At 33.7% G+C, this 26,662-nt stretch overlaps 1 protein-coding gene across 1 annotated transcript; it reads right to left on the reverse strand.

Moving 5' to 3' along the window:
• Positions 1-1,063: 1,063 nt before the first annotated feature.
• Positions 1,064-24,993, reverse strand: LOC129004778 (dentin sialophosphoprotein-like). The gene is made up of 7 exons (XM_054433404.1): positions 24,943-24,993; positions 21,866-22,878; positions 16,068-18,221; positions 12,657-12,851; positions 2,523-2,698; positions 1,576-1,793; positions 1,064-1,101 (listed from the first exon to the last, which is right to left on the reverse strand). The coding sequence occupies exons 2-7, from the start codon at positions 22,748-22,750 to the stop codon at positions 1,064-1,066; spliced, it is 3,666 nt and encodes a 1,221-aa protein (XP_054289379.1). The 5' UTR covers positions 22,751-22,878; positions 24,943-24,993.
• Positions 24,994-26,662: the final 1,669 nt, after the last annotated feature.

The following is a 26,662-nucleotide window of genomic DNA, read 5'->3' on the forward strand; positions in this document are numbered from 1 at the left end:
CAGTTTTTAAAAGACCATAATTTAGTACTTAATACTAGTAAAACTAATTTCATTCTTTTCAAAACGAAAAGAGACAAAAATGATCAAAGTATTAAGTTAGATATAGATACAAATTCCATTGCTCAAGTTAAAACCTCAAAACTATTGGGTTTGATAATAGATGAGGATTTAAGCTGGAATGAACATGTCGAGTATTTAATAAAAAAACTAAATTCTGGTATATTCGTCCTAAGAACAATGTCATATCTCTGTGAAGGATCAGTACTTAAAATGATATATCATGCTCATATTGAATCACATATTAACTATGGAATTAGTATTTATGGTGGGACAAAGAAAAAGAATTAAAAAAAGATTTTGAAAATACAAAAAAAAGCTATCAGGATATTACATAAATTAAAATACAACCAGTCCGTCAAATCTTATTTTAAAGGGATGGGCATTTTTACAGTTCACGCCTTATATATTTTTGAAACAATTAAATATTTTTTAAATATTGCTGAGACTCAAGAATTGCCTGTGCATAATTATAATACAAGGGGTAAAAATTATTTAGCTAAAGAAAAACCAAGACTTGAACTTTTTAAAAATAAACCTTCTTATATTGGAAACTATTTTTTTAGAAAACTTCCTAGCTTTTTAAAAAAAGAAAAAGACAAATCTAAATTTATGAAAAATCTGAAGGCATTCTTACTTGACCTTGCACCTTACAAAATAGAAGATTATAGTAATTTCAATTTAAAATAATGTAGCCTATAGTATTTTGTTTAAATGTTTCTTATTGCTAATTTAGGTAGTAAGTAACAATAGACAATAGACACTATTCATGTACGAAAATTTGTACTGTGTGAATAAAAGACTCTTTGAATCTTGAATCTTGAATGTATCCAGCAAAACAAGGGGTGATCCGGTACAGTACAAGGGTGAACTGTACTGATACAAATTGGTGGCAGGTACCAGGATCCGAACGAACGACATCACTGCCTTGGGCCTGAATACCACAGCCTACCAACTGAGCCACCGACTCACCATAGATAATAAATTTAGATTTAGACAATTTAGCTTAAAACGGCAGCCAGTAGGACGGATTTAGGAACGGGCCTGACCATCAAGAGACCATTTAAATTAGTGACTTTGTAACAGCCAAAGTTCCAGCAGAAAGTTAACAGCAACAGAAGCTTTAATCGCGAAATAACTATAAAAATTCAATAGCAAACACTTGTCATCCGCTCAAGTGAGGAGCAATGACTTCAAAATGTTGTGATAAAATAAAAATGAATGTTATAATACAATTTAGGAGCAATGACATTTTTTAATAAGTTTTTTGTGCAAGTGGCAAGTGTGGGTTCCATGATTTGTCTCCGACGTGTTGCCACTGTAGTAGTGCAGTGTATACTACACTTTTATATAAAATTAAAATTACAAAAATTACATTTCTTCTTAGGCCATGATTTAAAAAAAAAAATAAAGAGAAGGGATTTAGCTGGATTATCTCAGTTCAAATTATCGAGATCTTTGTATTAAAATATGTGTAAAAATCTACTTCACAAAATTGAATCAAAACATAAAACTTACTCTGAGACAAATTCCTTGCATGTTTATCTTCTAACAAAATTTTTAACCTTGCATCAACGGAAGATAAAGTTCTGTTTAGAGCCTTCATCATGATTTTTTTCATGGGTAAGCCAAGAGTTTTTTCTCTTTTGGATTCATTGGGTGAATCTAATGAGGTGCTCTTCTCCATACAAGCGTGATATATGTCAAGTAAGAGTCTATCTTCTTTGTCAGACCATCTATAAACAAAATTAACACAAATGAAATCCAACATGATACAAACACAGTCACTATCAGCAAAATATGCTAATTCCAAGTATCATAGCAAGCTGAATGTTACAAGAAAATATGTGTAAAGGTAGGAGTCAAGTTCTTTAATTAGGAATCACCTAAAAAGAAATAGCAGCCTTTTTACGTCCTATTTTATTCGCCACTGATCTTATGGTAGCCTAAACAATTAATAAAATATTAACCTGCTAACACAAAATAAGTTAAACGCTTTACTGTTTGACTTAAAGGATGTTTGATAAAGGAAACTAATGGAGATTCTCTATTTCATATGTTTATCTGTGAATGTGTTTTGGTAGAGCAGATGCTGAAATGTCTCATAAGGGATCTTCTCCTTCAATGTCTGTCTAAAATATTTTATAGAGCTTAAAAACATAATTTAAACGTAATTTAGTACAATGAAACGTTATTATGCGCCTAATGGTTAGGAAGAAAATTCCAAAAATACTTAAGTTTAAAATTCCCATGTTAATCTTATGTGGGATAAGTAAACTGTTATAGTTTGCTTGTTTGTGAACATATTTGATAAAATTTGGAAAAATTTATTAATTTAATACTAAATGATCAACAGTTCATAAAAAAAAAAAAAAAACGCTTCATAACCTTCCTTATAGTATCTTCCCTAAACCTATTCCTCGTTTAACTAAATGGCGGGGGTATTTAGAAGCAGTCTGCCTTACCTTCCGGTCTTTTTGACTGAGTAGATTCTGGTGAATTTAGAAAACACGCTCAGCAAATGTCTGTCAGGTAGATATTTAGCTATGAATAACTTAAACTTGCGTCTCTCTCGATTCGGGAAGACTCCAAAGTTTTGAGCAGTTGGGAAAAATAGTTCTGGGTTGCTGAAGTCATACGTCTGTAAACAAATGTTTAGGTTTAGTAAAATAGAATGGTCGATGTGGAAATACATTGCACCTGGAAAACTTACATCCTCCATACCCACGTCCATCTTAACCTTGCTACGAAAGACCTATTAACACATTTTTAGGAAAAGGTAGAGACAATTTTTAGATTGTCAATGTTTTTCTAAAAAAATTAACAAAGTAGTAAGTAAAAAACAACATTTCTGATCATAGATTCGATTCACAAAGAATTCCTGTTAACTTCCACAAGGATTAAGCATCGATAGCTGATGTTTTCCTATTGTTGTTTGATGTTTTTAAATTAGTAGTAGGTTACCAATGTTTTTGGCCAACTACTGAAATGTCAATGTGTTTTGTAACTGAGTTATGCCAGTCTTACTGAAAATTTAAATGTTGGTCTAAACAAGAAATTGGATCTTTTTTAAATTATTTATACCATTGAAGGCTGATGAAATATCGAACCCAAAAATATCACAAACTGGACTACACTTGTAAAAGAACAGAGTGAGACTAGCCTAAGAGAACTATCTATATTGTTGATGTAGGCTACTTGTAAATGCTTTAAGTGATTTTAAGTTGTATTTCAAACTTTTAAATGACTTTCGAGTAAATGTTATTGTAGATAAAAGTCTAAGAAATATTCTGAATATATAGATTTCAAGAACCTAATTTTCTGCATCTTCAACTTATCAATTTTTAGAACTGGACCAAAGTTAACCTCAATCTGTGAATAATAATACATTTTATGTAATATTTATGAATTTATTGAGTTGAAAATTTAAAACACAGGACAATAACCAAGCATTTTGAAAATATAACTATAACTATTGGGAAGTAAAAGATTGATATAATACTATCTGGTGAGTAATACAAATTTGCATACATGTGTTGATTTGAAAGAAGAAACTTACCTTATTTTTACAGTGATTAATAAACACTAATAAATGATAATATACGTTTAACGACATAAAGGTTAAGCTGGAAAAATAGTGAGATAAGTTGCACATTATCCTGCCAGGGTCTTATCACAACTGAATGACCCAAACTGATTCAGCCTAGGGCAAGGTCAAAGGCTATAGTGCCTTTATTCCAGTCACTGATAACTATTAGTTACTTAGTTTTTCCTGCTCCAAAGCTATCATAGTAAGAGCTTATTAATTAGGTACTAATTTCTGCTAATTCATTTGCACAGACAAATATTTACTTGCTGTTGGAAACAAAACTACAGGAGTATTTATCTTACATAAATATATCTATTCTATTCATGAAATCTAATTCTCACTATATAAATGAATTTCCATATTAATGATCTCATTTTTGGGAAGGTGAAAGGATACCCTTATTGGCCTGCCCAAATCTTAAATGTTGATAAGGAATCCTACAAACATGTTATCAAGTATGAAGTTAAGTTCTTTGCTACCAATGAGATTGCTAAACTTAACAAAAATGATTTATGCTTATACAATGAAAACAAACTAAAATATCCCATAGAATCGGTAGCGTTGAAACATAAAGAGCTGTATGGACTAGCTTTGTCTGAAATAGCAAATAGCTGGGCTAGTCATAAAGAGTTAAATAAAACAGTAAGCCCTATTATGGCAAAACATACAAAATACAATACCAAGAAAAATAACACTAAAAATGCTACTTTAAAATGTTCAACCCCCAATACTGCTGTAAATGAATCACTCCATAGTGATAGTGGTGAATCATCTATAACAAATGTGGTTAGTACACCACATTCTGTTTTAAATTCCAACAGCCCTTCAACAAGCGAAACAAACCCTGCCAAACCCCAATATGAAGACTTTCATACCCGGATTCTCAAAAAGGAGTTAGATGAGTTAAAAAACGAAAATAAAAACCTTCAGCTAACAATAGAACTTATCAAAAATGACAATCAATCATTACTAGAAGAGCTAAGTGAACTAAAACAAGCTAAACAAAACTGTATCCATTGCTTTCCACCACTAAAGCATTCATCAACAATAAATCACCCTGCTTGGCATACTGTAACAACACCCAGCTATTCCCCTGTTAGAACTAACACTGACAATGTTGTGTGTCAAAACAGATATGAAGTTCTCTCACAGGACAGTTTACATATATCACCAAAAACTTCTAAGTCTAATTCTCCTACACTAGACATGAATAGCAAAATCAATAGTAACCAGAAATCCAACACAAGAGGTACAGCTGTAAATCGTGAAAAAACCACTTCTGTATCGAGAAAAAAACTTGTAATATTGGCAGACAGCCATGGTAAAAATTTAAGTTCTCTAATTGAAGAAAGGAGCTCTTTAAATGTTTGCTCATTCGTTAGATCTGGAGCAAAATTTGACCAGGTAATACATGAAGTCAAGGATTTGAGCAAAAGTTTGAGTAAAAAAGATCACCTCCTAGTTATTGCGGGTACAAACAATGTTGAAGCTACAAGTAATAAGCGACTCATAGATGATATCCGTAAGCTGATCAGTCACACCGATCACACAAACCTCATTTTAGCTACAATTCCTATGCGTCACGACAAACCTAACCTGGACCTTAAAATTAGTAAAGCCAATGCCGATATCGAGAAACTTGTCGTTGATCAAGAGAAGTTCAAACTACTACCATTACATGTACTGCCCCGTCATTACTATACCAATCACGGTCTGCACTTCAATAAAAGAGGAAAAATAAACATTGCGAAAACTATAGCTCTACTTATTCAAAATGACAATGATAAGAAATCCATGAGGCCTGTTTTTACAATGAATTCATGTAAACAGTCTATTAACCCTTAGAGTGCCAGGCGAGAAATAAAAGTAACGCTCAAAAAATGCCGATGATTTTTCCCGAAGGTCGCGCTAAAAATGCCGAGCGCGATCTGGCGATTTTTAGGTTAAAATTTCGTAAAAATCGAATTTTCGATATTTCGACCAACGAAAATCGATGTATCGCATCTAGCAACTTTCGACTCAATGTTAATATATGGGTTAAAAGAATCCGAGTATTTATTCGGTTGTTATGACAGCTGTTCGATCATTACGAAACGTCCGGTCAGCCGGACGTTGGCACTTTTGGCTCGTTCTAAAAACGTCCGGTCGGCCGGACGTTGGCACTTTTGGCTCGTTTTAAAAACGTCCGGTTCCCCGGACGTTGGCACTCAAAGGGTTAATGTGATGGATGCAGATATGAGTCAGGCCATTGACCAACTGAGAGATGATAGTACCCTAGCTTTTGGCCACTCAATATCAGCGGATTTCAACGATCCCAAGCATATGTCTGCTGGAGTCGCAGTGGTGTTTAGACACAAATTTGGTAGACCACAAATGACTGACTTGGTTGACAACAATTTAACTTGTCAAACACCATTGAATGGAGCCGCAGTCTACAGTCTTGTCACTAAGCCAGCCTACTAGGGGAAGCCAACACCGGATGATTATGACAAGGCATTTGAACAACTTGCAAAGGATTTCAAAACGAAGAACCTGAAGACCTTGATATGCTCACCTATGGGGTGTATTAGGGATCAAATCCAGCCAGAGCATTTTGCCAAAAATATAATGCAATTTCAAGACTCGACAAAAGCGACCATCTGCATTGTATTAAAAGAAGAAAAATCAAACAGGGTGTTAAGAAGAGGACTCTCACACATGGATCTTTTGAAGCGTCTTGATGAATTGTTCACGGAGCATAATTATAATGCAAGCGCAAGGCTTCATCAAGCATCACAAGAACTCAATCTTGAAGAATCGACATCCACTGACATTGGCACAAGTTTACATCCTTCCGGCATCTGCTCTCCTACTCCATCAGTAACATATCCACAACAAAAAAACATTACAATAGGTCCAACAATAGATTTAACTTAGCCATAGAAATTAAGGAGTCATGTATATGTAACAGCTATCATAGGCCTAATTCTAACACAGATACTTCCATGCATAACCTAATCGACCCCTGGCCTGTTTGTAAAAATGATATGTGTAACAAAGATTTTGTGTGGTTAATGCATTTAAATATTGAAGGAGGGATAATTAATAAAAGAAATGAACTTGAATTAATTTTAGAAAATTCAAACATATCAATTATCTGTTTAAATGAACATTGGCTTAAAAATGATAATATTGGCATTTTAAATAGTTTTCCAAACTACACTCTAGCTCATTTTTATTGCAGGGAAGAAGGGACCCATGGGGGTTCTTGTATACTGATTAGCTCAAATTTGAAATATAGTGTAAGGCATGATTTGTGTGTTTTTAATGAAGAATCAATCTTTGAAGTTTCATGTATTGAAATTGAAAGTTTAAATATTATTGTAGCTTCTGTTTACAGAACACCTCACGTTCCAAACTTTAAATTTTTTCTTTATAAATTAGAGAGCCTATTAAAACTTTTAACAAAGGCCACAAAAACGAAGGACATATATATTACAGGAGATTTTAATGTTGACATTTTACAAGACTGTAGCCAAACTAGACAAAAATCAGACTTTATTTCTTTGTTAAAACAGTATGGATTTGGATGTAATTTCTACCAACCTACCAGAATTACCAATTCATCTAAGTCATGTATTGATAACATCTTAACATCTGAAATGAAATCTCAATCTCCAGTTACAATGAACTTAGAGTTGGGCCTCTCGGACCATAGGGCCTTATTTATAAATATTTCAAGTGAAATTACTAAGCCATACAAAGAAAGTAGAGATACAAAATGTAGGCCTAAGAAAAGAATTTTTTCCAAGAAAAATATTGATATATTTTTAAATAGTATACAAGCTACAAAGTGGGAAGTATCTGTTAATAACTGTTTTGAAATCAACTGTTTAAATTTTTTTCAAAAATTCCAAAGTAAATTTGAGGAAGCTTTTCCTCTTAAGTTTTATACTAACCAAAACATAAACAAAAAAAAACCTTGGGTCACTAAAGGTATTAAAATATCTAGTGTAAGAAAAAGAGAGCTAAGCAGATTGGCTAAAGAGTCAAATAATATTGACTTCATTAACTATGTTAAAGAGTACAGAAAGATTTTTAGACAAGTGTGTAATAAATCTAAGAAATCATGTAATGCTAGATTTATAAAAGACTCAGAACATAAAAGTAAGGCTGCTTGGGCTATTATTAAAGCTGAATTGGGTTTGGGAAAGAATCAGTCTACTTTTCCCAATATAAAGGTGGCTGATAAATCTCTTACAAATGCAAAGGAAATTGCAGAATTTTTTAATAACAAATTTATAAACATAACTAACCAAATTGGATTGTCCTCTTCTGAAAGTGAGGCGGTACAACTAACAATAAAGGCAATGGATGAAAGACAGACCCCTAAATTTGACTTTCAATTTATTGACGTGAAGGATGTTATTAAAATTATTAAATCTTTCAAAAATAAGAAATCATCAGGGTGGGACGAAATACCACTAAATTTGGTCAAAAATGCTTCTAAATTCATTGCAGAACCACTCTCTATCATTATAAACCAATCATTCCTCAATAGTAGTTTTCCTGAACACTTAAAATATGCGGAACTAAAACCTCTTTTCAAAATTGGAGAGAGACAAAATCCAGACAATTATCGCCCAGTCTCACTTTTACCGACATTCTCCAAAGTTTTTGAAAAATGTGCTTCTTACCAAATATCTTCTTTTATGGAAACCCACAATATTTTGTCTAACAAACAATTTGGGTTTAGAAAGGGTCGAAGCACCATGAGAGCGCTCTCAGACCTTGTTGAGGAGGTGTCATGGGCCTTGGATGAGTCGCATAGCACGATGGGGGTGTTTTGTGACTTGTCCAAGGCGTTTGACTGTGTCAATCATGATATCCTCATTAAAAAACTAGAGTCGTATCCCTTTTCTGGAAATTCAGTGTCATGGTTGAAATCTTACTTAAATAATCGCTATCAGAGAACAGTCATTTGTAAAGATAATTTAAAAGTAAAGTCAGAATGGCAAAAAATTAGAATAGGTGTGCCTCAAGGTTCGATTTTGGGGCCTCTTCTATTTCTTATATATATCAATGATCTTCCAAAAAATGTTTCAAATAATCTAATTCTGTATGCAGATGATACTACTGCAGTAGTTAAAACAGAAAACAATGGGAGATTAAAACATAAAATTGATGAAAGCCTAACCGAATTGGGGAAGTGGTTTGAGATCAATGGATTGAAAATGAATGAAGAGAAAACCAAATTTGTAAGATTTTGTACACCTTAATCAATGGCACTCACTGATCAATCTCAACCAACTGAGGATAATGTAAAATTTTTAGGGCTATATATTGATAAACACTTGACCTGGAGTAAGTGCATTCAGTCGGTAATCGGAAAATTAAATTCAGCCTGTTTTCAAATGCTATGTTTAAGAAATTCTATAGACCTGAAAACTTCTGTCATGCTCTATTATGCTTACTTTTATTCAATAGTACAGTATGGAATTGAATTTTGGGGGTTCGCCTCTGAAATTGAAAAAGTTTTTAAAATTCAAAAAAAGTTTATAAGAATTATGACTTTTTTACCATGGAAATCTTCATGCAAAACAGTTTTTAAAGAATTGAATATTATGACTATTCCAAATTTGATTATTTACAAAACATTGTTAGCGGTGCATTCAAATTTTGATGACTACATTAGCGAAAACTTTGACCACATCTATAACACTAGATTTAAAAATAATTTCCAATATCCAAGACACAGACTTAAGCTTGTAGAAAAAACACCTAAATACATGGGAAAAAAACTTTTTAATAAACTACCCCCGAATCTAAAAACTTTAATTAATAATAAATCTTTTAAAAGCAGCCTTGCTGATTTTCTGATAAGTAAAACATTTTACAGTGTTAATAATTATCTCAATGGAACTAACCAATCAATATGACTTTTATTTTGTATGACTAGAAACTTATTTTTTCCGTTATTGTTTAACCAATTTTGCCAACTTGTTTAATATTGTTGTACATTAGGTTAAGTTAGTAATAATCTTGACAATGTCATCTGTTTTTTAGCTGTGCTATGATTCAAAACGTTGATGTGACAATAAAGAATTATTTATTTATTTATTTATTTATTTAATGCTGCCAAAAACCAATTAATTTGTAATAAATTTCAGCTCCATCGCTCTTGTTCCAGCATAACCAATTAAGATCGATATTTCATCTTGCAAATGTGAATGAGCCGAGGCAGAAAAAAAATCAAAATAATACCCCCGTCGCAGCAAACCTGCCAACTAAGCGAATTTCCATTTGTCTAAATTGATTTTCAATAAAAAATATATTTTTAAATAACATTATGTTTATAGAGTACCTAGGTTTGCTGCTACAAGGCTGCCTTTTACAATATGAATATTCTCCACAAGAATAACATGGGAATTTTTAATTTACAATTTTTTTAAATTTTCTCTGTTACCAATAACGGTACAAAAATACTTTTCCATACTAAATTATTTGTTTTTTTAAGCTCTTTAGAAAGGTCTAAAGAGAAATTGGGAAATTTTGTGGGTACTTTCCTGTTAAAGGGAACATTCATTATTATCGATGATTTCTGTTCGATATATCGATATTTTTGTTTTACTTCACGATTGGTATTCCTTCTGTTTTAATATCTTCAAACGCATTTAAATTACAAATTAAGAACTATATAACCTTGTTTAGGCAAAAATAATAGCCGGATTAGGATATGAAACTATTCTAAACTAACCTAACATAACTAACCGTTTCAAAATTCCATTTGATAACAGAAAAGGCATATAGGGAATAGGCTATCAAACAAAATTTTGAAATGTTACAGCAAGTTTGGTTGGTTAGGTTAGTTTAGAACAGTTTAATTTCAATATAATATTTTTTTTTTTTTATTGTTTGTTGATACTGAACAATATTTATTTACTGTATCCTATATCGTACTTATCAGCTGATATGTTTCAATATACTATCAATATATCGGATGGAAAACAAAAATATCGATATATCGAACAGAAATCATCGATAATAATGAATGTTCCCTTTAACAGGAAAGTACCATTTTGTGTTTTTTGAGAGTCAAAAGTGAGAAAACCCAATTTTTACCCCATAAAAGTTACAGAGGCCGTACTGATGTACAAATCAGAGTAAAGCCCCGTTCCCATGGTCCGATCATGCTAGTTCGCGAACTCATTCATGTTAAAGGTACGTTGTCACTGGTGTGGCTGGAACTGCAGTCGTTGGACGATCGTCGTCTGAAGAACTCAGATGACATTCTCTCATCAGCTTGCAAATGATGGTTTATTAATATTTTGAAGTAGGCTACCCCTCTTCTGTTCGTTTTGTAATTATACTATGTGTGAATGTGTGCTAAGTCTTGGAACACTTATCATTTCAAAAATTTTTCCATCTTCTAGATCTTCAACTAACAAATAAATGAATAGTATTTTGTTAAAGCCTATAAACTAATAATTCACTATCCTCCCTACTTCAACTCGGCAACAGTCAAGAATTAACTGAACGATTGTATAATAATAAAATGTCAGTTCTTCAGACTTTCAAAATGTCAGTTTAAGTTATTGTATAGTTTGACCAATGAGGATTTTTAGAAGACATCATAAAACTACATTCCCTATCCAATCATAGGATATGAAAAGTTTGCTCCTACGTTAAGGTAGAATAGTTTATTTATAATCGTTCGATTTTTTTACTAAGCTAATAAACTAACAGAATACTTCGGTATTATTTTTTCCTTTTTCAGAATAAAACATGTTCAGTATAAAAAAAAATACCCCAGTTGCAGCACACCTGTGTACTCGTAGACTTTCCAATGCATTTATGTGTGTCTTAATACTACCACGTAAAGCCATTAACTAACCAAGTATCATTAAATGCATTAACAATTTAAGCTATTACAACATTTTAATTATTCTCCATAAGAACAACATTGGAGCTGAGTACACTCGACGCTCTTACTCAAGAAAAAGCTGAGAAAGCCTCAAAAATCGTCCAACAACTGCGACTCTGACTGCTCCAGGAGCAGACCCGTACGATAGACGTCCACGACTACGATACGACTGCGGCTACAGTCGCGTCAGTGACAACGGTGCCATTGAAAACAATGCTAAGCAGGCTCTCTACGATTATTGTTCAACGGCTGTCTTCCAACGACTGCAGTTCCAGCCGCACCAGTGACAACGTACCTTTATCCCGCTTTACACCTTTAAATCAAATTTCATCAAAATCGGACAAAAATCACTCAATTTATCGCGTTCACGGACACATATATATATATATACAATAGAAGCTTGATAACAAAACTCTCATGGGGATTCTAAAATAAAACTTGTTATAAAGGTTGACTTCTTATCGAGGTTTGTAATAACATTTGATTAGGGGTAAACAATTTTTAAGGGGATTTGAAAATGACACTTGTTATCAAGGGTGACTTGTTATCGAGGGTCTTCTTATCAAGGTTCCACTGTGTATATATATATATAAATATTTGAGCGAATGGTGTTTTTGGCCTCTGGGGACCTCAAAATGAAAAAGTAAATCGGTCCCGGGCCTAGGTCTTACCATGCCACCTACGGTAATAGCTACTTCCCTATAGGGATATTCGCTAATAAAAAACCCATCAATTATTGATTTTTTTGCCATGAAGGCATCGATGTTTTTATGATGGTGTTATCGGCACAACGATGGTTGATACCTGTGTTACCACATATAGTGAAAATCGATGATTGACAGGTTCGATTCATGGCACACACGTGGGTTTGGACCGATTTCTCTAAAAGCATATTTTAATACACACATTGTCACTCCTCTAAAAATGCCACTGGTATCAAAACAAAGAAAAAAATGCTCATCCTTAACTTCCACCCTAGAGCTAACAAAGTATAGAAACTCAAATAGTTATTATATATGAGCTTCTTCAACCCCTACATATATAGAATGCTTATAAAGTAATGACTAAAAGCCATTTAAGATCACAATCTTAAAACATAACACTTACTTCAGAAAATTCTTCCCAAGCTTGTTTGATCTTATCCTCATCCATTTCAGAGAATTTCTTGTCAGTCAGGTGTTTTTCGTGTCCAGGGCCAAGTTCATCTCTTAATTTAGCCATACTGACTTTACACGATCCCGTGTCAATTCTATGTAATGGCGAAAGCTCCCAGTCGATTGTTATATTCAAATCCTTTAGTCTCTGGAAAAAGTTAGAATCACGTCAAAATTAATACAATATACCCTGGTTTTCATTATTATCTGAGTTAAACAAGTCAAACTGTCAAGCATACAAAGTAACTGTAGTAGAATTATTGGATCAGCAGAACAGTTAAAAATATTTGACAATTCAAACTAACATGAGCCGTACAAAATAAAGAAACTTCAATACTGGGATATTTAAATGAGGAATCCAAACGCTAAAGAGATAAAGCTCTGAGGGTAAGTTTTGATGTTACCTACCAAAGGTATAGGCTACATCTTGTACATGAGAGCTTCAATATGATTCAAAATATTTGAGCAATTACATATGCTGCCAATAATTTTTTGGATAAAAGTATTAAAGCAAGTATGTGAACCGTAATATACGATGAAACAATGATTGTTTATGGTTTCTTAAAGGCCTCTCAAGAGTAAAAGAAATATACTAAATTAAAAATGTGATTTAGAGGTTTTGAAATATAAGCAGAAACTCAACAACACGTTTTAAATTGTTCTCACAGTAAAAAAGGCATTCATCACCAAGACGCAGTAGACTCCAGTGATTCAAAAATAACTGGCCCATCTTTAATAAAATAATATTAAAGTATCATCGATGGCAAAATTGTCGCGATCCCCTTCACATTTACAGCAACATCGATAGCTGACAACCTGACGTTTACAAAATCGTTCAACATTTTTGGCGTTATTACTATCATTATCACACAGCACATCATGCTGCTTCTTGTTCATTGTTTGCAGCAGCATTCAAGCTTTTCTGAAATTTGCAACAACATCGTTAGCTTCAATATCGTCTGAGGTAACATAGTTCGCTTTGTACTAACATAAAAAAATAGATGATTTCTACATTTTAGTTCGGAATAGGCAGATTTTTTTTCATTACTCTACACACGAAAGTACACTTTCTAAACGTAAAATGAGATAAGAAAATAGGTAATTCCCGCTACTGCACGGAAAAGTTACATAACGTTAACTTTCCGTGCGTATGTACTGCACGGAAAGTAACCGCTATGGGATTTTGCGGTGCAGTCAGATCAGCTGATTGTATTGTTGTTGAAAACACATTCCTCGCTTATATATTGACATTGTCAGTTAGGTTATGTTTGTTGAGATAGATTCTTTGAACTATGTGTACTAATATGGATAATATTCCTGAAACTTTGATGAACAGAGCGGTAAGTGTAACAAACGAATTATTGCCTGATGTGTCGCGTTTAAGATACGAAAATGAATACGATAAGCTTTGTACTTGGTGTCAAAAAGAAAACATTAAACCTAGCCAGGTTAATGATGACATACTTCTAGTCTATATGTCAGAACTGTCGAAAACTATGAAACCTAGCACCTTGTGGAGCAAGTATTCAATGGTTAAAAATGTCTTAAAAGTAAAAGAAAATCTTGGAAATTTAAAATTTCCAAAAACAGTTGCATTTTTAAAGAAAAAGTCTGTTGGTTTCAAACCTAAAAAAGCGAATGTTTTTACATCTGATCAAATTTCTCAGTTCATGATCAACGCTCCCGACAAAGAATGGTTGTTAAGTAAAGTAATTTTGACGTTTGGCATTTTTGGAGCCCTTAGGCGAGATGATCTATTACGCCTTAGCATAAATGACGTAAAAGATTATGGCAGTTTCATTAAGGTTACATTGAGAGATGGTAAAACACATGCTAGCAGAAGCTTCATCATTACAGACGATGAATGTACGTATCAACCCTGCCAGCTAGTACGTAAATATTTGTCTTTACGCCCATCAAAATGACGAGCCCTAGACTTTTTGTTGGCTTCAGGCAAGGCAAGTGCGTAGCACAACATGTCGGGAGTCATACGATTTCGGATGTTCCCAAAAAGGTCGCCCAGTACCTTAAGCTAGAACAGCCTGAATCCTACACAGGTCATGCTATTCGACGCACATCCGCGTCAATGCTGGTGGAAGGGGGAGCGGATTTACTCACACTCAAGAGGCACGGAGGCTGGAAAAGTGCAACCGTTGCTGAAGGTTACATTGAGGAGTCCATAAATAGAAAAATTGATGTGTCTAAAAAACTTTTTTCAAAACCAAGTACTTCAATCTCAAATCAAAACAATTCCTCTTTGAATTTACTTCCAATCAGAGACATTACTAATTCAATTTCAAATTACAACAATTCCTCTTTGGATTCACTGCCACTCAATAACATTTCTAACAATGATGAAGAGGTGAATCTGGTTTCAAAACAATATTTTACAATCGACGATGTAATTTCATCAGAAGAAGATACTGTGCAAAATCGCAATTTCATTCAAGAAAATAATAAAGTTGATGGAACACACTCGGAAGTCAATGTTGCAGAAATGAGAAAAAACCTAAAGCTACCACAAAAAATGTTAAACATAAGTGAAAATCAAAACTGCGACTTTAACATACATTTTCATTTTCATTAATAAAGATTTATCAGCGTGTTGATCCTATGTAATCATCAAAGGTCTCTTTCTTTATTTGTTTATTCATCAGCTTGTTCTGTAGTTAATTTAATAAAGATACTTTTTTTTACCCAAAATAGTCTGTTTTTCCTCAAACTATTGGCCATGCAATTATTAATAAGTGCACGGAAAAAACTCATAACGTTAAGTTTCCGTGCTTATGTCGAGGTACATACACACGGAAAGTTAGCGTTATGAGTTTTTTCCGTGCACTTATTAATAATTCAGAGTTGAGTTTTTTTTCATTAGTTCGGTTTTTTCTCTTAATACTAAGTTAAATAAACGAAAATTTTCATGTTTTTATAAGTTTTCGGTATCGTAATGAAAAATAATGTTCAATACTCGCCTCGAAAGTGTCATTGCGGGGCACGATGGCGTTTCCAGCGCTCGGCTTCGCCTCGCGCGAAAATGCCATCTCTCCCCGCAATGAGTCACTTTCCAGTCTAGTAATGAAAACTACTATTAAATAGCTGGGTTTGGATGAAAGGAGCTCTACTGTAGGCCTATATAACATAAAAATTAAATTATTATGGCTTTTATTTTTAAAAACTTTATAAAAGTAAAATTTCCTTATAGTTCTTATTTCTTAACTATGCCTAAAATCGAACAAAAAAAAAGGTAAGTTGTAGGCAAATAAAGATTTTTTTTAAATTTACGATAACTTGAACAGTTGGAATCACTTGGTCTTGGTCTTACTAAAAGTTTACTGTGTTATGATTAATTATTATAATTAATTACCTCTAGTTCATTACTTGAAGAGATCATCGAAGCCTGGATTTGATCTAAAATTGAAGAGTTTGTACAATCACTAAAGCTATCTTCAACATAAGAACTGTCTCGATTTCCCAGCTCTTCTGAAACCAACTTTTTCTGTTGGTTTGTTTTCCCCCCTTTTCTTTTTAATACTTTTACAAAAAAACTTTTTTTCTTTTTTGTAGAAACCTCTTTGGAGCTAGTAAATGAGGTCTCAGAATTATTTTTTGCTCTTAAATGTGGTGGAATTTTGTTCTTCTTGGGGTTTTTTTTAGGTGTGAGAAAAAAGTCTGAGCTCAAATCTGAATCAAAGCGACTATCATCAATTATTTCAATGCTTTTCTGAAGAGTGCTGAAACTCTCCTGTTTTCTAGATGTAGAACCATTGTTATCTGTGTTGGTCGAGGTAGATGGAACAACTGTCGGTGATGAAATCTTTGTAGGTGTTTCAACATCTTTGGTCGAGTTTGGTGACTCAGATGAATATCTGTCCCTTTTAGAATCTTTAGTGTTGTCTTCTGAATATGTATCTAGTTCAACTGTTTTATCATTTGAACATTTTTTGATTGGGCTACAATGATTACGATCGCTAGGTTCTGGAGAGCCTAATGAAGATGAAAGTTCTGTATCACTATTATCAGCAACTCCTTTCTTAGGAATTCTTTGGGTATTTTGAGATGGAATAATGCTAGCTTTCTCTTTTGAATCAGAACAATTTGACCGAGAAGTTAATACAGAGGAATTATTCAAATCATTTGTATCTGGTGCCATAGGTTTCCTTATATCAAAGGTATTATTTTCAGAATCAGTCACTTTCTTCAACTTGTTAACACTCAAACTTAACCTTTTAGTGGGGGTAACAGTTTTCTTTGGACTAGGTTTGTAATTTTCAAAAACATCACCAATTTCTTCACAAATAGAACTGCGGCTTCTGTCTGATGAATATCTGTCCCTTTTAGAATCTTTAGTGTTGTCTTCTGTATATGTATCTAGTTCAACTGTTTGATCATTTGAAGATTTTTTGATAGGGCTACAAACACAAGTATGATCGCTAGACTCTGGAGTGCCTAATGAAGATGAAAGTTCTATATCACTATTATCAGCAACTCTTTTATTAGGAATTTTTTGGATTATTTGAGATGAAATGATGCCAGCTTGTTCTTGGGAATCAGAACAATTTGACCCAGAAGTTAAAACAGAGGAATGATCCAAATTATTTGCATCTGTTGCCATAGGTTCCCTTGTATCAAATGTATTCTTTTCAGATTCAGTCACTGTCTTCGACTTGTTGTCACTCAAACTTAACTTTTTTGTGGGGGTAACAGTTTTCTCTGGACTAGGTTTGTAATTTTTGAAAACTTCATCAATTTCATCACAAAAAGAACTATGGCTTCTGTCTGATGAATATCTGTCCCTTTTAGAATCTTTAGTGTTGTCTTCTGAATCTGAATCTAGTTCAACATTTGTACTTTTTTTGGTAGGTCTACAAACAAATAAAGTATGACAGTTAAGCTTTGGAGTGCCTGTAGTTGAACACTCTATATCACTATTATCATCAACACTTTTCTCTGGTATATTCTTGTTTCTATCTTTTTCAATGTTTGATTTTTCACATTGGTTTTTACCTTCTGAATCATTTGCATCACAACTGATCTTTACTTCGATGTTCTTATACGACAACTCTTTCTCTTTATTAGATTTCTTTCTTTTTCTTGGGCTGGATATTTTTGCTTCATCGTTTTTGTCCGTTGATATAGTTTTTCTGTGGAAATTTTTAAAAACGTGATTTAAAACTAAACCTTTACAATTTTCTGATTCGCTTTCGCTGTGTCTTTTCCTTTTCATTGGGGAAAAGCTAATTTCAATTGTTTCTTTGTCCTCTTTTGTGGATGTGTTTTCTTCTATATCACTGGCTTTCCGTTTCTTTACATTACATTGTTTTTGATTTTTTTTCTTTGGACTAGAAGTGCCTTTTTCAGGTGTCTTGTCGATGCTCCAAAGTGATTTCCCCGCCATGAGCGTGCTGCCACTACTCACTGGTGTTTCTTGGCATTGGGCTTGACTCAATTTGCGATCAAAACTGTCTTTATCTAGCGAGGTGCTCAAATCTTTGATTTCACCACAAAGTTGCTTTTTGGTCTGAAAATAAACAAAGATAATTTTATTCATTGTATTAGGATAACTTTGTAAATCATAGAGCAAAAGTACTTGGAACCTGAATGGTTTTAGCCTTTATAAGTTGTGATTCATGCAACAAACATGTATCTATTTAAAACAAAACTTTAAATTTTTTAAGATTTTCAAAAGTTCTAAATAGAATGAAGTACTGACAAAATATTTTTTATTGTTAGGCTTTTAATAGCAAACAGTAGTTTAATACAACATTCAGCATCAAATGTTTAGAGTTAGGTTAAATCTATATATATAAAGCTCAAATACCACTGACTCATTCATTCATTTATTCATTCATTCATCTAAATATATAAAGCTCAAATACCACTGACTCATTCATTCATTCATTCATTCATTCACTCACTCATCAAGAAATCTCAGAAACCATAAGACCTAGGAACCTGAAACTTGGTAGGCATCTTCCTTTTGGGTAGTAGACGCTCACTAAGACAGGATTTTACCCTCCGACCTCTGGGATCTGCCCCAGTGGCTCTGGAGTTTCCCATGTTAACCTTATGAGAAATGGAATTAATGAATCTTAACAGCTGTTTCAATTAAACAAGTTGGTTCTGTTCTATGATGTTCAATAGCATTAAAGTTACAAGGATTACCAACAGGGTGCAGCACTATTATTTTTTTTAATTTATGACAACAGCTAATTTCCAACCAAAAGGTGAGTGAGCGTAGCGAACGAACTTCAACCTGGAGGCGAGTTAGCGTAGCGAACGAGCTAACCTGAAGGCAAGTGAGCGCAGCGAACGAGCTCCAACCTAAAGGTGAGTGAGAGTAGCGAACGAACTTCAACCAGGACGTGATTGAGCCATGCGAATGAGATTATCTTGAAAATTAAGAAGTTAAACGGGGCAAAGCTCGCGGGTTACAGCTAGTGTTTAATAAATTGAAACAAGAATTACCTAATTAAGTTTGCTTGAAAAAAACTAATTTTAGTGAATAATAGCAGTATTGGCTTCTCTAAACTCACATATATCTGCTGAGTTCTTTGAATCTAAGTGATCTAAGTATTAAGTATACTGACTGTGACAGAGCTTGAAGTCAAGACATCAAGACTTTTTAATGTGCTCAAATTTAATTATTAGGCCTACATTATTGTTTTTAATATGTATCAATGCTCATTGCCTTTAACTATCCAGTTTTCTGAAGACAGTGAAATAAATCTACATACAAGTTTCATGAGCAAGCTTGTGGAGATTGAAATGTTAAGACAGTTTAAGCGACCAGTCCTAAACAAACAATGTTTTGTCTATCAGGCTGATACCTTCCACTGAGCTACTGTGTTACACATTGACTTTTGGATGCTGAAAATTATCACAACCGTTTTGGGGCAAAAGCCATTGAATACGGGGAACGGACTAGAACATTGAGCACACAAAATTAAATTGAAAAAGAAAACTGGACTGTTAGCTAAATTTTATGGCCAACAACACAGAGAAGAGATCAGAATCTAGCAGAACATCAAGAATACATTACGTCTTCCAATTGACATTCATCTTTATCAAGCCTAAGTGTGTAGACACAAAGATTATAAGACTGACAATAAGTTGGAAATGTTGTTTCTTGGTGTTGTTGTATTAATAAATAGAAAAGTAAAACCTCTTGACTATTGATGCAAGTAGATGTCCCAAAGCTGTAACCAGTTTCAGAATAGAAAACAACATGGGTGAATTGAGCCAACGACAGAGTGTGCTGATGTTGAATAACAGTTTATTCTAAAAACCCAAAAGCTTTTTAACAAAGCCAAATTGGAAAAACAACTTATTTTTAACTACCAATAGCCTATTTCTAAACGTCATGGTATTTTACCGATAGCCTATATCATCCTTTAAATTGCTGGTAAATACATCACACAGGCTACCATAGTACTAAAAATCAATCTTCACAACATCACAGTCAGTGTTACCTGTGAATGTAGGCCTATTCTCCTTTTCGAATATTTCACCTAACAACATTTTCTTAAAAAGAATGTTTGTGAAACAATTTGTGTTTTATAGTGGGTCCTGCCTTCATACACTAGGGACAGTAGGCTCTAGTCTAGAACTGTTCATTAGGCTTGGAGGATCAACAAGACATTATCACAACGCACGATCTATCGCTATTGGTGATTGGTAGATTTGAACCCCTGACCCCAGGACCAAGTCCTGCGCTTTACCAAAACATCAGCTTGCTTCTTCAGATAGTTAGACTATTAATACAGTCAAACCTAGTTAGTACAAACCTCGGTAAAAGGAATTTCTCAATAAGAAATTTTTTTTTAATCCCCTGGGAAAGTTCATAAAGGTCAATGCTAAAAACACCTAAAAGTAATAATTAGGCCTAGCTAGGTTAACCCTTCAAGTGTCTCTAGTTTTGGTCTTAATGTTCGCCCATATATTGCGCAATCGCAGGGTTTTATTAAAATGTATCTTAGGAACTTAAAAACAATGTAAAGTTTACTGTTTTATATATCATTTTGTTTGGAAAATTATGGGCTTCAATGTAACATATAAAACATTACAAAAAAAATGTTCAACAATTTTCGTGGGGTTAACATTTCACAAAAATTATAAAATAAATGAAAAAAATTAATGTTGCGCTCAATAAATTGTTATGATTTATAGGTCTACAAATATTTTAAAATAGCCACTTTGTTCAGAATTTTATGATGATTCCAAAAATATAATAATATAAGGAAGTAGATTTGCAAATAAATAAGTTATGGGCAAAAAACTGATTTCGGTACATAGCGTTTAGCTAAGAATGCATAGCCTAACCATAGCTAGGAATCTGGCTGATAATTTACATCAATATCACTACCTACTTCTTCAGGATCATCAACCAGCCCTTCAAAATCACTTAAATCTTCTTATAATGCACCACGTATATCACTACTTTTAATTTTTAACACTTAAACAATGATAAACGTAATAAAACACATCAGTCATCGGTGCGAGGTTAACCAAGCTGTTTACAAATACGCACGTCAGCTGTCTGCTACAATTACGATCGGCTCGAGAAAAAAAGCCCTTAGAGACAGACCTCGGGAGAAAGCTTAGAATCTGCAAAAAAAAAAAACGATACCTAACTCGATCCAGTTCAATCCGATTTAGTCAGTCATAGAGCCTTCGCCGTAAACAGTGTTTGTGAGTCGCAAAAGCTACACAAAACACTACACAAAGTGTGTTATGAGTCGCTTTTACGACACATAACACTCGGAGGGTTAAAAACCTACAAAAGACGAATTTGTTTGTGACATGGGCTAGGACTGATTAACCTACGTTATAACGAATATTCTTGCCACAATACCTCTACAAGACGAATGCGACCTCTATAAGAAGAATTTCTCATGATCTTAACCTCCATAGTACTTAGTTTTCAAAACAAACTGAAGCTTGTCTCAATGTGAAACCCCCATCCATCCCTCTTCGCTCCTCAGTCAGAGGAGAAGGAGAAACTTCTATAAGATGAATACCGGCAGTATATAACCTCGATAAAACGAGCCTTTTAATTAAGAATACCCCCTTTAATTAAGATAATATGAATTTTCCCCTGCCCCTTGAAATTTGTCATATAGAAGTTCTGCTGTATAACCTAGATATCTGCAACTTGCAACATACCTGATCTTTTTCTTGTGAAGCTGAAGTAACAGGTATTCCTTTTATTGACTCAGGTAACACTTGTTTAGTAGAATCGTTTTCTAAATTTATTGAATGTTTGGATACACTAGATCTGGAAATCAATTCTTGACTAGGCCTATTCAAAGTGTTAATGGTTAAATTATTGTTTGTACTGTTAGCAACTGTTACTGTTTCTTCACTATCACTGGTACCGAATTCTTCTAGCGTAGATAAATTCATAGCAACAATATCTTTCAGCTTTTGGATTTCCTGTGGAGATTTCAGCCGTTCACTTTTATTTACTTTTGTGTATTTTGAACTTTCAAGTCTTTTTTTGTGTTTTTTCTTTTTTCTTTTTTTTGTGGTTGTTTTATTAGTTTTGGAAATAGTGTCTGGACTACCGGTACTTGCAGCGTTAGAACTGTTCTTTACCATTGGAGAAAACTGATTTTCAACATTGACACTTTTATAATTAAATATATCTTGGCTCGGGTTGAATTCAGGAGAAGGATTCTTGAACTTGAACTTAGTTTTTGTTTTATGTGGTGATAAACCAAAATTACTTCTTCCTGGATGGCTTGTCTCTTTGGGGGAGTTGGCTCCTTTTTTGGGGGAGGATGGTCCATTTTTTTCTTGAGAGGAGCAAAGTTTCTCCGTTTTATTATGTTTATTAATGTCTTTCATATCGCTCTTGGTACTAAACCAAATATCATCAGAAATGTTGCTGATTTCCACAATGCCTGTGATATCACTCACACTAGGGTAAGGATAAACAGAGTTCTTTATCTGCCAACGACCCGTTTCAAAGTAAAAGTTTCGAAAACTGTATCTTTCTTTATCTGTATATGCACTTCCATCATTATTTTTTAACAAGTTATCATTCATGAAGTCGGGTGGATTTAGTTTTATGATGATTATTGACGGATAAAAAATATTTCCATAGTGGCGGATGACGTCCAGCAGGTGAAGCACTCGTTTTTAAGTTTCACTTTTACAATGTTTTTGTAAAGTGCCTAGAAAAAACAGGATAGCTTGGTAAAAATATTTGAAATGAAAACACAGTAGAACTTCATTAACTCGACACCCTGTAACTCGACAGTCAACAGCTGACAGGCACAAAATAAGCATATACTGTTAACTAACAAGACAGTATATAAAAGATGGAAAGTTGTTAACCACTAACCATATTTTATGTAGGTGTTAATACTTTTATCTTTTACTAGCTGTAACCCGTGGGCTTCGTCCCTTTTTGACTTCATATGTATTAATAAAAAACTATTGATTGACGTACCGAGTTGGGTGGCAATTCGAGTGACTCGAGCTGTCAGGGCAGAGCCCTAGTAGAGTATTAAAATTAAAGATGACTATCTCTATTAAAGATGATTCTGTTGGGCTAAGTTTACTACTATTCTTAATGAATGTGTAAATAAAGATTAATTGTCTATTGTCTCCACTAATCCTGTGGTTATATTGGCTCTATTTGTGGAAAAAATCAGTACTGGTCAAGTTGTTTCCATGTTATTGACATAGGTACTCCATAAATTCATATCTATAGGTAGTATTAGTTCCCTCCATCCAAGCACAGACTATAGAGGCCGACTTGATCTGTAATGCACTAAAATTATTAACATAGGTACCGGTAGGTAGAGAATTGATTCATACACAAAATAAAAATAAATTAAATTTTATATTAACTACTGAATTTTTCTTTGAAATTAGCTTGGCAATTTAATGCATAAGAAATAGGCCTAGGTGTGACACTGTGGCACTCAAATGGTTAATCATGACATAGTCGTAGCTTAACTGAGATTGAAACTTCTACACAGGTTCAAACTGAGCACTAAGCAAAAATGGTTAAGCAATAACTTAAAGGGTGATTCTCAAACAAGTCACTTAAAAAGCAGCTAACAAGTTAGACGCATTGGCTTCTAACATTGGCCACTAATAGGGTTAAAGTTGTTTGTTATGGTAATTTAAGTTGAGTTACCTAGGCTATTTGTTCAGTTTAGGATCTCAGAATAAATTTTTAAATATCTTTTCTCATTATTTATTTGGACCATTTTGAGAAAAATCATGAACTGGACTAAAAGCTTTCGACCAAACTAAGTTATCCTGGCATAGGCCTACGTAGGCTAACTGCCTCAGCACAATGCGAATGAGTAAGGCTTGAAAACGCCCTAGGGCTTAAAATAGGCTAGGCTAACATATTCAATGCATGAGCCGATATTTAGCCTATATCTCGTGAAAACTATAGGCCTATCCTAAGTTACGACTATAGGGTAGGCCTAACGGTTCCGAACGAATACAGTACTTCATTCATGTCTGTGGATCTGTGCCAGAAATCAACCTCCACTGTAAGTTAACTAGGCTATCGATAAGATCAAGCAGTCAAGTAAAATAGATACTACTGGTAAACTTAGGTAGAGTCGAAGCTTGTCATAGGTATTTCTACTGCCTAACCTGAAAATTTGAAGATTTGGGTACAGTTTCATAACTGGGCTATGCTAATATTGATTGAAACTACCGGTATCGATTCGATTAGTAAACTTTCATGCGATTTTTTCACCATCAGCAAGTTTGGTTGGTTAGGCTAGGTTATGATAGTTAAATTTTGGGGTACAGTTTCTTAACTGGGCTATGCTAATATCGATTGAATCTATCGAATTGGAATAATTGATTAATAGTCGATATTTTTAAATATATCTATTACAAAATTTAACTATCATAACCTAACCTAACTAACCAAACTTGCTGATGGTGAAAAAATCGCATGAAAGTTTACTAATCGAATCGATAGTTTCAATCAATATTAGCATAGCCCAGTTAAGAAACTGTACCCAAATTTTGTAATAGATATATTTAAAAATATTGATTATTAATCAATATTTCCAATTCGATAGATTCAATCGATATTAGCATAGCCCAGTTAAGAAACTGTACCCTTTATGTAGCATTATTGACTATGACAAGTCACATTATTGTCCATGTTCAAAGGAAAATATCTAGTGCTTAGTGCTTGCTTAAACTAAACAATCATCAATCTCAAGAATAAAAACACCAATTAGTCCTATAATTACCTGTACAGCAGTATAATAAAATACTATTATCACCAAAAAGGCGTATCATTCCATACAAGGCTATTTACTATATTCGATTAATTCTTAACATTCTTCAACGATCCTTTTATAACAAATACCCAAAAACGCTTAAATTTAATAATTTATTTATATAACATAACCTCAAAACTGACACGCCGTTTCGTTGTTTTTAAATTTCACCACAGCACTCACAGCAGCACAACATTGTCCAATGTCCAATCCCAATCCAATCTAATCCAACCAACGAGACAACGATCAACCACAAACGAAACGATCATCTCGCCGCAGTAATAAATCCTATTTTTTTTTAAATTGCAACTGTTACATTTGCGTTAAGTGTCACTCTGTGGAACAGATTGGACGGAACCGTTCCTTATAAATAGTCCCTCGTCCCTCCCTTCGCCATTAATTTGTGACTGCCAGACTGCCTGCCCCCCGGCCACCCCTTCCTTTTACGAATTTACAATTTTTGCTTGTTCTTGTTATTCGATATGTAGAAAAAAACTTAAAATGTTTAGTTTGTAATAAAACTATTTTCCACTAAATCGAACAGAACTTATCGTGTCATTAAATATATAGAAGTTGACGAGCGGCATATAAGTATACACTTATGTCGTCAGTGGTTAATATTAAAACGAAATGTTATTACTCAAGTCACGGTACTGCAAATAATCTAAATGCTATGATCTGAAACGGGTGTAATTAAACACATCACACAGTTGATACTATTTCAGCGATTGTATAATAATTATGAAGAGGGAGATAATTATAAACAGGAATGACGACAGGGCAAAAACGACATCATAATAAACGAACAATAGTTAACAAGACAATTAAAGGGCAAAAGGCAGGGCAGACTAAAGCAAAAGCAATGCTTCTTGTTGTAACTGTTACATTTATTGAGTTCCTTTTTACTAGAATGAGAAAGCAGTAGTCTGTTACAGACCCTATAGGAACATGTTCCTAAAGTTCCAAAAAAGTAGGATTTATTACTCCGGCAAGACGGTCGTTCACCGAACCTTATTGAATCAATTCCACCACGTTCCAAATTGTTCCCGGGTTCAGCATTTCACTTTCTAGATAGGTTGGAATATTTTTGGGAAGGGTAGCTGTAGTCAGAACATGCAACTGCGTAGTCAAAATTTATATTCCATTATGCAAATATAAAATAGGAGACCTCACACTCAAATCATTCTTTCATAAACTATATTGGTATTGATTGATAGTCAAACATTCTATTGAATAACGAATTCATTTTAATTAACTGATAAGATAGGGCAGGTAGGCCGCGGCCTGGTAGAACGGCAACATCGCAAGTGATGTTGTTTAGGAGTAAGACGTCCCATAAGTTAACATGGCAAACAGGTGACATCCGCTTATTTAATCGCGTTCGCGTATAATATTATGCAAATAGATGGTAAGCTGATTTGTTTGCATATTTTGTAAGTCTAGCCTAAGATGAGTTGTACCGGTACTTTTTTCACACTTGGCTAATGCAATTATTTTGTTAGTTTTTTTTGCTAAATAATCTAATTTGAATTTAAATTTCTTGAAATTCATTATAAAATTAAATAATAAATTTTAATAAATTTACGAATGGATTGAAAATAAAACATATAGGTAGTCTAAACAAAATTAATATAAATTCAAAATTTATTTCTGTACATTTAAAATGGAGTCAATATTTGCATGGCCAAGT

This window comes from Macrosteles quadrilineatus, unplaced genomic scaffold, assembly GCF_028750875.1.
Source record: "Macrosteles quadrilineatus isolate MER2022 unplaced genomic scaffold, UCM_ALF_1.0 Scaffold_11__1_contigs__length_5352618, whole genome shotgun sequence".
Taxonomy (NCBI): Eukaryota; Metazoa; Arthropoda; class Insecta; order Hemiptera; family Cicadellidae; genus Macrosteles; species Macrosteles quadrilineatus.